Below are 12,287 nucleotides of genomic sequence, written 5' to 3'. Positions count from 1 at the left end.
TTTTTTTTTTTTTTTTTATTTCGTTGAAAATGAACAATCACGAGCGTACGAATCGATCGAAAAACGATTTGCAAAGAGTTTTTGCGTTTCCCTGCTCGATCGTATTGCGTCAACGAGAATTAGAATCAATTTCATCGTTATATTTTTATCTATTACGATTTTTTCTCGTTCATCGTTATACGATAAGGATACCCTTCTTACGATACTCTACTATTGCAAGTAATAACAAGTTTAGAATTAGAATTAGAATTAGAATCAATTTCATCGTTATATTTTTATCTATTACGATTTTTTCTCGTTCATCGTTATACGATAAGGATACTCTTCTTACGATACTCTACTATTGCAAGTAATAACAAGTTTCAAGTTTATCGTCCAGATTTGTAATTGTGTAAATATAGTTGAGAACAGTTTGTTTTAAAGAAAGCAACGGTGGAGTGAACTTGGAACAGCTGTGTAAGTACCCACTCGAGAAATAATAAACATTGACATTTGGAATTTGTAAAACGGTAGTAGTAGATACCGAGCCAGTTTCGTAAATCACGTTCCTGAATCATACGTAAGAAGAATCTGGTTGGAACGCAAATACGTAGATCCATGGTGGGCAAACACAGCCGAGATTTTCCTCCAGCTGTAGATAGATAGATAGATAGATAGATGGAGGACGCGTAGAATCGACGATTATCGACGGATCGACTTTATTATATTATTAGCATTTGTTGGAATCGCGTTTTCTTTTTAGAACGGTGGCGTTTCATCGAGATGTTGGAATCGCGATTCGAGTTTTTTTTTTCCATCGTAAATACGAAACACGTCAATGTCGATCGAGTCGTTCACGTGATCGCACGTGATTGGTTACCACTGAATACTTGGATTTCCACGCATATCGTGTTTTTTTTTCCCTTTTTTTTTCCTCGTCAACCCTACGTCAGGTACACGTGTACGTGTTACGAGTTGATCACTTTCTTTCGCGTCTCGTCGTCTCTACGTGGTTAATTTTTATCGAACAACGACGCTTATCGTCCTGATTTAATCACGGATAAATGGATTTATTTTCTATTCATATTCCGTTCATCGTAAAATCTTAATCGTTATTTCGTGAGACGAACAATGTCAAGATTCTTAAATCACGTAATATTCTTCCCTCCTAGATAATATATTTACTCGTATTACTTGGCGATTAAACAGGTCTTACAAGATTTATTACCGTAAATTATCCCTCGAATTATTTACATTTAGGAACGAGAAACTAGTCGTTGATGTAACGCGAAAGTGTTCAAAGACACGGGCCGATGTACTTTCATGGCGCGCATAAATTACGTTATTTCTCGTGCGAATTTCTGGAGGAGTGGAGGAGAAATAGTTGAGCATGTTGGAGAATTCTAGTGAGATCGATATATATATATATATTTCTCATAGTTTTGGAAGACGAGCCTGCAGTCGGCCTTGATTCCATACACGTGTTATCACTTTCGAAATCGATTATAAAATGTTATAAAATGTGTCGAATCGTTTGAAGCGTGTTATGCGTTAAAATTTACGTTTCTTTAACTTCCCGAATGAACACGATGAGTAATTTTAAAAATTTCGATATATATTTAAACATTTGAGATTTCCACGACGTTAAATTGCGAAACTATACGAATCGTCGAAAAATACGAATTTTAATTTCGGTACAATGTCCATCCAGAAAACCAGAAACACGACATTCTTTTTAAACTCTGTCTCGAAAGAAGATCCTAGAAGAGAATCTTTATTATTTACAATTTATGTTTTGGTTAATAAAATTCATATAATTCGATAAAAAATTATTTATAAATTGTTGTTAATAAACTTCCATAATTTGTGATTGTAATTAATAAAAGGAAAAATGGTAAATTTTTACCATTATTTTATATCGTGATAGACGAATAAGAAAAAATATAATATAGTTACGTAAACGTATAGGAATATATATATATATATTATATATATATAATGGAAAATGGAAAATGGATCTTAACGCGTATTTCCTCCTATACGATACGAATCCTGAGAGGAGAAGGGGAAAAAAAATGTTCGAGATAAATCCGGAAAGTATAGAAAAATATATGTCGTAACAAATACGGACGACGAGAAAATATGTTTAGGTGTGTCGATCTACGTAATCGAATTATTTGGTTCGTTTTGAATAAAACACGATGAAAGGTGTGGAGTCTAATCGACCAATCCGACCGGTTCGTTTGTCCTCTAACCTCCAACAAGGAGTTCCTCTATTTTTTTATAACAATTGTAACGAGAATGAAGTTGACGACAAAGAATCGAGCTTCTTTTTTTTTTTTCGTTTCTCTCGTATTGCGAATAATATTGAAACGATACAGGAAATCTAGATAGAGCAGATACAGCGAACGTAGAATTTATTAAAATTAATTATGAAAGAAGGTGGAATATCTAGGCATCCAATCCAACCGGTTTCCCGGTTTCGAATTCATTTCGATTATCGGCGGAGACCGATCCTCCTCTCAGTGATGAAACATCGTTTGCCCAAGGATTATCGTTCGCTCATCTTCCAATCCTTTCTCGATAAGAAAACCACCGATTGAAATTCATCCCGGGCGGGACACATGGTATATTCGACGACGCGGCGAATTTCGAGGTGTCGAGGCATTTGAAATTTCCAAATTCGAGATGTCGACACAGGTTTTTCGCGATCGATGGAACGTGGAAGCGTCGGACATCGCGAGAAACACTCACAACCCCATAAGATCCATCGTGGAGAGCCTCGTGGTCGAGCCTAATCCCGCTAAATCTGTCATCTCGTTGTCGATCGGTGAGATTTTTTCCTTTCGTGCGCGCGTGTGTATGTGTGCAAGTGTGTGTGTCAGAGTTTTATTTTATTTTCCTGGCTCACGAATTCGAAAAATCGATGTAAAAATACAATAGTAAAAGTTCGTACGATACGTATTTTTTTTTACAACTGGAATTCTGTTTGTCGATTAAAGTTTTTGTGTAAAAGTAATCGATCTCAACTTGGGACTAGAAAAAGATCTATCTGAGATAAGAACAGACGATGGAATCGAGTTTCTGGAATTGGCAGTGAAATTCGCGGATAATTTTCGCGCTTAATCGCGTATAATTAGTTTAAAAAGGCTGTTTCTCTATTTAACAATAATCTTAAGCTATTATTTTAAACTTTACGCGAATATCTGAAAATACGGATACGATAATCGCAAAGGAGATTAGAATAAAGTTTATATCTAGGGAATATCTGCTGCCAAAATTTCTTTGTTATCGAATTAAATTAGAACGAAGGGAGGGAATATAATTCTGTTTCAATTACGATTACGATCTTCTCCGGATTTGTCTCAGGGATGGTACAATTGCCATTTTCAAGAGGCAAATTTCTTAATCATTTAGAATTTTGAAGCGTTGTCAAATTAGAATCACGAAAGGAATATTTGATTTTCTATCGATGCTTAGGCGATCCAACTACGTTTGGCAATCTAAAACCACCGAAAGAGGTAATCGAAGCAGTTCAACAAAGCCTCGTTTCTCAGTTGTACAATGGTTATGCACCCAGTACAGGTATTGTTTCTATCCAATTTTTTTTTTAAATTAAATTATTCATTTTTTATTCTAAATTCGATTTATTAAATTTAACTTTCCATAATCTTCCCATAAATTTAATAATCTTTTTTAAACAAACTTGTTTTCTAATTTTAGGTTATCAGATTGCAAAGGAAGCTGTAGCAGAATATAGTTCCAACGAATTTGTAAAAGTCGATGCCAAGGTAAAATTTTAAATAACGTTGTAAAAGATTTTATGGAAATACTATTAAAATAACGTTCCTCTCATAATTATTTACGTTCAAAATTTGTGAAGAATATAGAACTTTTATTTATTTAATTGATTGCATTATTTACAACATTTTGATTATCGAATCATTTGAATCATTTACCACTGTTCGAATTATATTACGCTCGATACTAAATGTTGCGAAACAATATATGTATTATCGTTATTAATAATATTTCAAATTTTAATACACATCCCATAAAATACGTATGTATTTTTGATACATTTTTTTCCACTGACCGGACAATCGCCGATATTAAAATTTTGTTCGTCATTGTCCGTCTTTCAAACCAATAAATAGCAATTATCCTTATTCACGATTTGATTAAAACATATCTCTTGTCAGTTTTATTGTTAAAATGCAATGAAATATTATTAAAAGTTTAATAATACAGGATTGAAGTTCATTTCTTCGAAGTATTAAATTGAAAACAAACTTTTTTCTTACCAACTTTTGAACGTTTTTTTCCTCTCTTCCCCCCCTTTTTTTTAAAATAAAACAGTATATTCTAATTCCGATAGTAAAAATTTGAGGAAAAATTTGAGGAAAAATATTTGGAAAACTCTGTATATAGTTGAAATCGAAAGGAAAAGATAACAAAAAAAGTAAGGTTAAAGAAGAAAATGCAGTAACAGTCTGGTTATCCTATATTGTTATCGATCTGTAGGAAACTATGCTACTGAAAGCTGCGTTGCAAATACACATTGTTTCCGGCTACGCCTTGTTTTGCATTCGCAAATAAATCATGTATATTAATTACATTCGAAGTCTGATTAATTGTCCTATTTAATGAATTATTTGGATAACACGTTGGGGAATATGCGCGTAGATATAAATGCACCCTTTGATTAATGAATTTAACATTAACTGTGAAACGGTTGAGCGCATTAAAAATATTCCAATATTTCGGAAAAACTTTATTTCGCTTCATCTTCTCCCTTGTTTAAAGAAGAAAGACAATTAATATTTTTAAAACCAAATATAATTTCAAATATGATTTACGATTATTTATATTCAATAAATTATATTCCATTATCGCGCAATAATGCTTTATTCCCCAAAAATTCCCAAGGGAACTACTAAATTTCGAGTGATTTTCGATCATTTCGCATAATTCAACAACCACTCGTAACATATTTATCCCATAGAATATTCCACAAGATACTGTTCGACAATGTAAAAAATATCTTTATGAAATTACTTTAAGTGTCGATCATGGAAAGATCGTATAGAAATAATATAATTATCAAATATAATATGATTATCGATATGATTACCAATATCTGTACATACATCTTACGATAGGGAAATAATCGTTACGTTGTACAATATCTCCGTTGTGCAAAATGTAATTGAAAAATGACAGGCAACGAGGTATACAATCGATTCAGATTTCTGACTATATTCAATTTTTCATACAGACGATACACATGATTTTCAATCTTGGAGAAGACGTTTCGATTCGAATTAACCCCCGATCTGTAATCAGAGGCATATAGAAACTCGTTCATCCGAAGGCATTATATCGTGTCCGTTCCCTTTCGGTGTTCGTATTTATTCGTTGTTCGCGCATGCACGTGTATATATATATATATATACGATATCTAGTTAAACCATTGATCGAACTGGCGATCAAGTTTGCAGGGAAAACCGAATTTCTCTGGACGATCGGCCGCAAACTAGAAGCCACGTTTCCTTCGAAAGAAAAAATATCGTCGATTAACCGAGGACCATTTGGCATCTATAGTATAGAAAATACAATCGCGATAAAATTGAAGAATTCTTTTTTTTTTTTTTTTTTTCTGTTTTTCGCGTTAGAAACATTTGTTTTTTCGATCGATGAATTTTTCTCCTCGTTTGTTTTCGCGTTTTATGGTGGTTTTTTCATTCGAAATTATTTTGTTCAAGGAATTTTTTTCTTCTAATTTTCCAACCGAGCTTTATCGAATTGATCGCACAGCTTGCCCGATACTCGTTGCCATATTTTTCAATATTCGCTATATAACAACGTTTTAGAAAATCTCTTTATATAGCTAGTGAAAAATATAGCTACGAAAACATATTGTATAAGATCGAGCGTTAAAATCTTTATAATATTTAAAACGAAAAGATGGAATATAAACGGTAAAAATGTATCCTACTTTTCATCTCGTAATATCTGACGCGATAAATATTTTTCAATATGTACAGATTACACGTTAAAAAAATAAAAAAACAAACCATCCTGAAGATTCGTTGGAAAATTAAAAAATCCATTACAATGATAAAAAAATGAAATTCTTGTTCGAATAATTCACACATACCACACGTTGAAAAGTATCGTATAACGAATTCGATACTCGTAATTCGATATTTCGTACCATTGAAAATAATACGAGAGAAACAAATTAATGATATTTATACCTTGTACAAATATAAATAAATTTACGTACGAGAAGATTAAAAAAAATATCCCTTTTATAATTCCTTTATAGAAGAAAGACAAAGGGATTACAACGCGTTATTAAATTTAACACCAGATATATTCTATCCTCGTCGTTTGAAAAACACCCACTTAAAAATAATACGTCATCATCGGCGAATACGATTTTACGATCGTGAAAATATAAAATAAAGTCCTTTAGTTTCCAAGTCTTTGTACGGAATCGATATCGTTAAAAAAAATGTTCACAAAGCAAGGAACATTTCTCTTGTCCTGCAAAAATTTAAATGTATGGGTTGCAATGAATCCGCTATTAGCTTTATTCGGCGCACCCGCAGGAAATGAAAGCTGGCAACTATCAGAATCGAGATTTTTCACTGTTCTAAAAATTTCACGTGCATCGAACGTTTAATTAATGCATGCCCGCTGTAAACGAATAATTCTCCTCTTTTTACCTCTCTTATGTAATTTACTTGAAAAATATTTACGAATATTTATTTTTCGTTCTAAATTTTATTCTATCATGAAAAATCGAATTGTGAATTTTTTTTTTTCTAAGACATCGTCTTAAATCTTTTAGAGTTCAAATACTATAATAATCCTTTTTATCTCTATCAATCGTTACGTTTTTTAACACATTTTTCAAGTTTTATTCGAGCCATGCAAACACACACATATTTTTTTTTCGAATCTAAATATATTAAAGTCACGCATATATCGTAAATAGATTTAAACGTTTCGTAATATTTATTCTTATAAAAAGTTATCTTTAACAAAGACTTTAATAAAAAATTTATGGAAAAGATGATTTTGAAATAATGGAATGATCTTAATCCTCGATTCTTTCAATTCCTTTCTTTTTAGGACGTAATTTTATGCAGCGGATGTTCCTGCGCCCTCGACCTCTGTATAACAGCGTTAGCACGAAGGGAGCAAAATATCCTGATACCACGACCCGGTTTCTCTATCTATCGAACACTTGCGGAAGGTCTTGGTATCAACGTAAAATCTTACGACTTACGCGTAAGTATAAGCTTATTTCGAAAATTTTTACCCGTATACCGATATTTTCAATCTTAAATTTGTCGATATCGATAATAAGTTTTCAAATAAAACTGAATTTTTTTATTTCTATATATTGTTACGTCTACTTTTCTTTTTAATACATCGCAATATGTATGCCAAAAAAAAAAAAAAAAAAAAATTTACATTTACTTTCACAATATTTTTCATCAATTTCGTCAAAGAGCGTTTGAAAAAAAGAAAACGTAAAAAGATATAATAATAATTTGCAAATCGATTTTCTACGCCGTAGAAAAAAGAAAAAAAATCGTAAACATGTTTACCGCGATGAATAACGCGATAAATTAAACGATATTTGGCTCACGAATTCCAATACGATTTTTTCCAATCTGGCAAATACGCATTTTCGATTCCAAAAAGGGAAATGTTAAACCTCGTAGTAATAACGAGGCCTGTTCCGTCATTCCTTTGTCTCCTTTGCCGCGAGTTTTAATGCCTCCTCCTCTCTCGTCCGGATAGCGCGAACTATTTTACCACAGAGAAGTAATTAAAACCGCGCTACCGTAATTCTCGTTGCTCTACCGAACAGAGAAAAAGAGAGAGAGAGAGAGAGAGAGAGAGAGAGAGAGAGAGAGAGAGAGAGAGAGNGAGAGAGAGAGAGAGAGAGAGAGAGAGAGAGAGAGAGAGAGAGAGAGAGAGTGCAAGAGTCGACACGGATTATATTCTGACGTAAGGTGGGCCTATTGCTCGGTACGCGACACGTCTATTCGTCACATGCCACGTGAAAAATTTACTCGCCATACGCGATACGCCATGTCATTCTCTCGAGAATTATTATCGAATGTCAAGGTTCACTAGGTATTTAATTTTGGAACCTTTCGTGTTTCGCTTTTAGTGGCTTTCGTGCGGTTAACTTTTAAATATTTTAATCAGAGGAAGCTATGTCTCGACTTATCGATTTTCTAACGATGTTTCGATATTTTAATTTTCCCGATCTCTATGATTTTTTTTTAACGTATTTATTAACGTATTTGTGGTTGAAGGGAAGTGTGATTAGAAATATCGGTGGTTAAACTTTTTAAATTTTTTAACTTGTTTTTTTTTTTAAAATTCGTACTTGTACTCCTTCTTTAAATGTCACGGATAAAATACTTCATCGAGATACGATGCAAATTTTTACACAGCGACACGCTGAATTAATATTGCAAATGAGATTAAAAATCAGCAGATTTATAACAATATATCATGGAACGTATGCTAATAACTTGTATTTTTTTAATCAACAACATCGTCGAAAATCGAATATATCAAATCTTGCTACTTATCGCGTTGCACGATTCCTACCATTTTTTGTGTCTTATGTGCTCACACGTTATTGATCCAGCCACTGTGTACCGGGCGTCTTGAAAGTACTTGCTATTCGCGTTGGGGAAAAGTAAACAATTTTCCGAATTACGTACGAACGTAAAATGACGAAATAACATTTTGTTGCGTGCTACGTCATGTTTCCTTACAATTTTAACGCGTCAAAGATAGCGTTAACGCGTGTAAATATCGTCGAAAATGTCTAACTGCGATAAGTTAGGAGTATTTAAAGTCGTATATATATCAGCCATACTTGTTCAATAACGATTAACTTGAAAAAGCAATAAAAATGTGTTGTACAGAGATATCGTAAATCGCGTTACTTTAAAACAGATATCAGAAAACTATTTAAGATAATTAAAAGTTTGCGAGAAGGGGTTAGAAATTGCTTCGAATTAAGAGGAATTACATTTCGAAGCGGTATCCTCGATAATAATCAATTTAATATTGTTCGACCTAAATAGAGGGAATTGACTTTTATATTTTTCAACGCCAGTTCTCTCGATTCGATCTGTCTTCTATATTTACAGTAGCTTTTAAACGAACCTTTAAACGTAATTTAAGTTTTCATTCAATTTCACGTTCCATGCATTCCGAATAATATTGAGAGTAATTAAATTGTCGATAAATTTCTACGATGATATTTTTGAAGGTACGACTACTACTATATTTTAAGTTTTTTTCATAACTACGTAGATATTGAATGAAGGAATGGCAAAATAAAAAAAAAAAATATTACTCACAATATGTATAAAAATAGTATATATTTTCGAATGAAAATTACTTGCTCGATCAATTTTTCTAATTTTTCTCCTTTGAATTTATTTAAAATTTTTCCAATTGGGAATTATATTACTTTGTAACGTTTCTATTCTAACCGGTTATCTATACCTTGTGTTAATGTCAATCAATTTACATTTTCAGCCCGAACTCGGTTGGGAAATCGATCTAGACGATTTGGAATCACAGATCGACGAATCGACGGCAGCGATCGTTATAAATAATCCTTCGAATCCGTGCGGTTCCGTGTTCAGCAAGGATCACGCACTCGACATTCTCGATGTAGCCGCTCGTTACTACGTACCAATTATAGCCGATGAGATTTACGAGCATATGGTACGTGCTTAATATTTTCTCCCGTTCATAACGTATTTCACAAATTTTTCCCAACAAATGGGAAATACATTTCTTTCGTCGTTTCCTTTTCACCAGGTGTTTCCGGGACAAACTTTTCACTCGTTAGCGTCCTTGTCGAGAGAAGTTCCGATTTTGTCGTGCAGCGGTTTGACAAAAAGGTATCGGAGAGATCATCAAGTTTGAAATTTTTCACCATCTCGCTCCACGTATAGTATATATTTACTCGCCTCGATCCATACGTATATACGTATTCTGTATATACATAATTGCACGAGCATCGTGAAATCAATATTACAGTGAATTCTTGATAGCTCGATGAGATATTTAGTGATATCACATATCATAAACTCTACAGAGATTGTAATTTAGCTTCAAAATTTGATGTAAATTTAATAGAAAGCATAATATAAAAAATCATAATAACACGTCATTTTCCATTGTTCAATTTGATTAATGCAATTTCGAGGATAATGCACTAACGTAATAATCGAATCACGATAATGGACGCATTAACAGGTAAACGGTAATCTTGAACGATATTTCAGATTTTTAGTGCCCGGTTGGCGTATGGGCTGGATAATCATTCACGATCGTCAAAACGTTCTGGAGAAAGAGGTGGGTAATTGCACGATATATACGGTACAGCTCGAAAATAATTGCTTCTCCGTTCCGTATTGTTTCCGTAACAAGAACGAGACCGGATCCGTTTCTGCGTTCCACCTCTCCGCGATTGGATTAAATTTCGCGTTGATTAAATTTTATTCTATCGTTGAACTTCTTCCCTTGGCATCGTTCATTATATTCTTAACTTTAGTCGAGCTTTCATATTGAAAAAAGAAAGAAAGAAAGAAAGAAAGAAAGAAAGAAAAAGAGCAAAGAGGGAATCGAAAAAAGTGAACGTGTCGATTAAAATACGAGATTGCGAGAACTTACGATTATATACTCGATATATAATATACATTTTCTTTTTTTTTTTTTTTGTTAGATTAGAAAAGCGCTTCATTGCTTAAGTCAAAGAATTATCGGTAGCAATACGCTTGTTCAGGGTGCTCTGCCTGCTATTTTGAAGAACACGCCACAGGGATTTTACGATGATGTTATGAGAACGTTATATGTAAGTTATTGTATTTTGCCATTCTTTAAAAATTTGAATAGAAAATTAACGTATGAAATAATGAATTAAAATTGAACGAGTATTAATTACAACGATTGAATCATATTAACATAATAAAAGAAATTAATAATTAAAATTTTCATATCCAATTTCAGAATCACTCGAAATTGGCGTACGATTATACGATTAAGATTCCTGGACTGAAACCAATAATGCCCAACGGTGCAATGTACATGATGGTAAATCTTCTAAATTTTATCTATCGATATTTCGCGATTTTTCGATATACGATATACGATTCGTGAATTGTGAAAAACATCCTAATATATATATATATAAAAAAAAAAAAAAAAAAAAATGCGAAAGTTACGAGGCAAAATACTTTTGCAAAGTTGTAAAACGTTTTATCGTAAATTGCTTGCGATTTACCGTTAAACTGGATTGCAAGATGGGTTCGATCGAACTTGCATTCGTGTAAATATTTCGCGTAATTAGTCGAAAATCAGACGTGATTTAAACGTAAAGATAAACAGGAAATGTTAAAGGTGGTCGATCGCAATTTATCGACTATAAATTATTCTATCGATTCCCCAGGTTTACATAGATTTACCTTGTTTTCCGGAATTTAATTCCGACCTCGAATTCGTGCAGCGATTGCTAATGGAGGAGTCCGTGTTTTGTCTTCCTGGCCAGGTACGCCGAATAATTCGAGTAGCCATTCAATTTGACATTTTCGTCGATTACACGCACGCTTCTTTTCTTCCTTCTTTTCACAGTGCTTTGATTATCCATCCTACATGAGACTGGTCATCACAATTCCCATGGAAATGTTGGAGGAAGCTTGTCAAAGAATTCAGGAATTTTGCGAGAGGCATCACTATAAAACAGCCAAAGATACGCAAATAAATAATCTAATTGCTACGTATTGAAGTGCAAATATTATTTTTTTATGCTTTTTTTTTTATTATTTATATTATAGAAAAAGCGATTTTGTTAATATAATCTATTTTATAATAAAATTATTTTTGTAAAACACACGCAAAAGAAATAATTCCGTATCCTATAAAATAAAAGCAAAAAGTGTGATTAACAACAATCAAAATCTGAAATTATGTGAATTAAATATATGATAATTTTAATTCATAAAATTTTAACGAGTAGTTATCAGTCATAAATTACACATATCGCAATGCAAAAAGTACAATTTAAATAGCCGATTTACATAGACTGACTGTTTATCGTAAAAATTAAAAGTTGAAAAAAATATCGGATTATGTCTCTTTCGAAAGCAAATTTAATCCGATACCTCACTCTATATAAATGTCTCCCTACATGTTCCACTACCTATATTTATACACAATTATATCACAGCATCCGTGACTTTTTAACG

General features: G+C 32.8%; 1 protein-coding gene across 2 annotated transcripts; it reads left to right on the top strand.

Annotated features, from left to right (window-relative positions):
• Positions 1 to 2,515: 2,515 nt before the first annotated feature.
• Positions 2,516 to 11,914, top strand: LOC122713097 (tyrosine aminotransferase). 2 transcript variants are annotated; one of them, XM_043933241.1, is made up of 11 exons: positions 2,516 to 2,809; positions 3,460 to 3,564; positions 3,703 to 3,770; positions 7,123 to 7,281; positions 9,571 to 9,762; positions 9,859 to 9,941; positions 10,329 to 10,398; positions 10,829 to 10,897; positions 11,053 to 11,136; positions 11,492 to 11,590; positions 11,674 to 11,914. In XM_043933241.1, the coding sequence occupies exons 1-11, from the start codon at positions 2,668 to 2,670 to the stop codon at positions 11,824 to 11,826; spliced, it is 1,224 nt and encodes a 407-aa protein (XP_043789176.1). In that variant the 5' UTR covers positions 2,516 to 2,667; the 3' UTR covers positions 11,827 to 11,914. The 2 variants fall into 2 exon arrangements, with proteins under 2 accessions (XP_043789176.1, XP_043789175.1); XM_043933240.1 differs by having other exon boundaries at positions 10,769 to 10,897; positions 11,674 to 11,913.
• The last annotated feature ends 373 nt before the right edge of the window (positions 11,915 to 12,287 follow it).

This window comes from Apis laboriosa, unplaced genomic scaffold (assembly GCF_014066325.1).
Source record: "Apis laboriosa isolate Shangri-la unplaced genomic scaffold, ASM1406632v1 scaffold22_cov146, whole genome shotgun sequence".
Classification (NCBI taxonomy): Eukaryota; Metazoa; Arthropoda; class Insecta; order Hymenoptera; family Apidae; genus Apis; species Apis laboriosa.
This window is presented reverse-complemented; position numbering and strand designations above follow the sequence as displayed.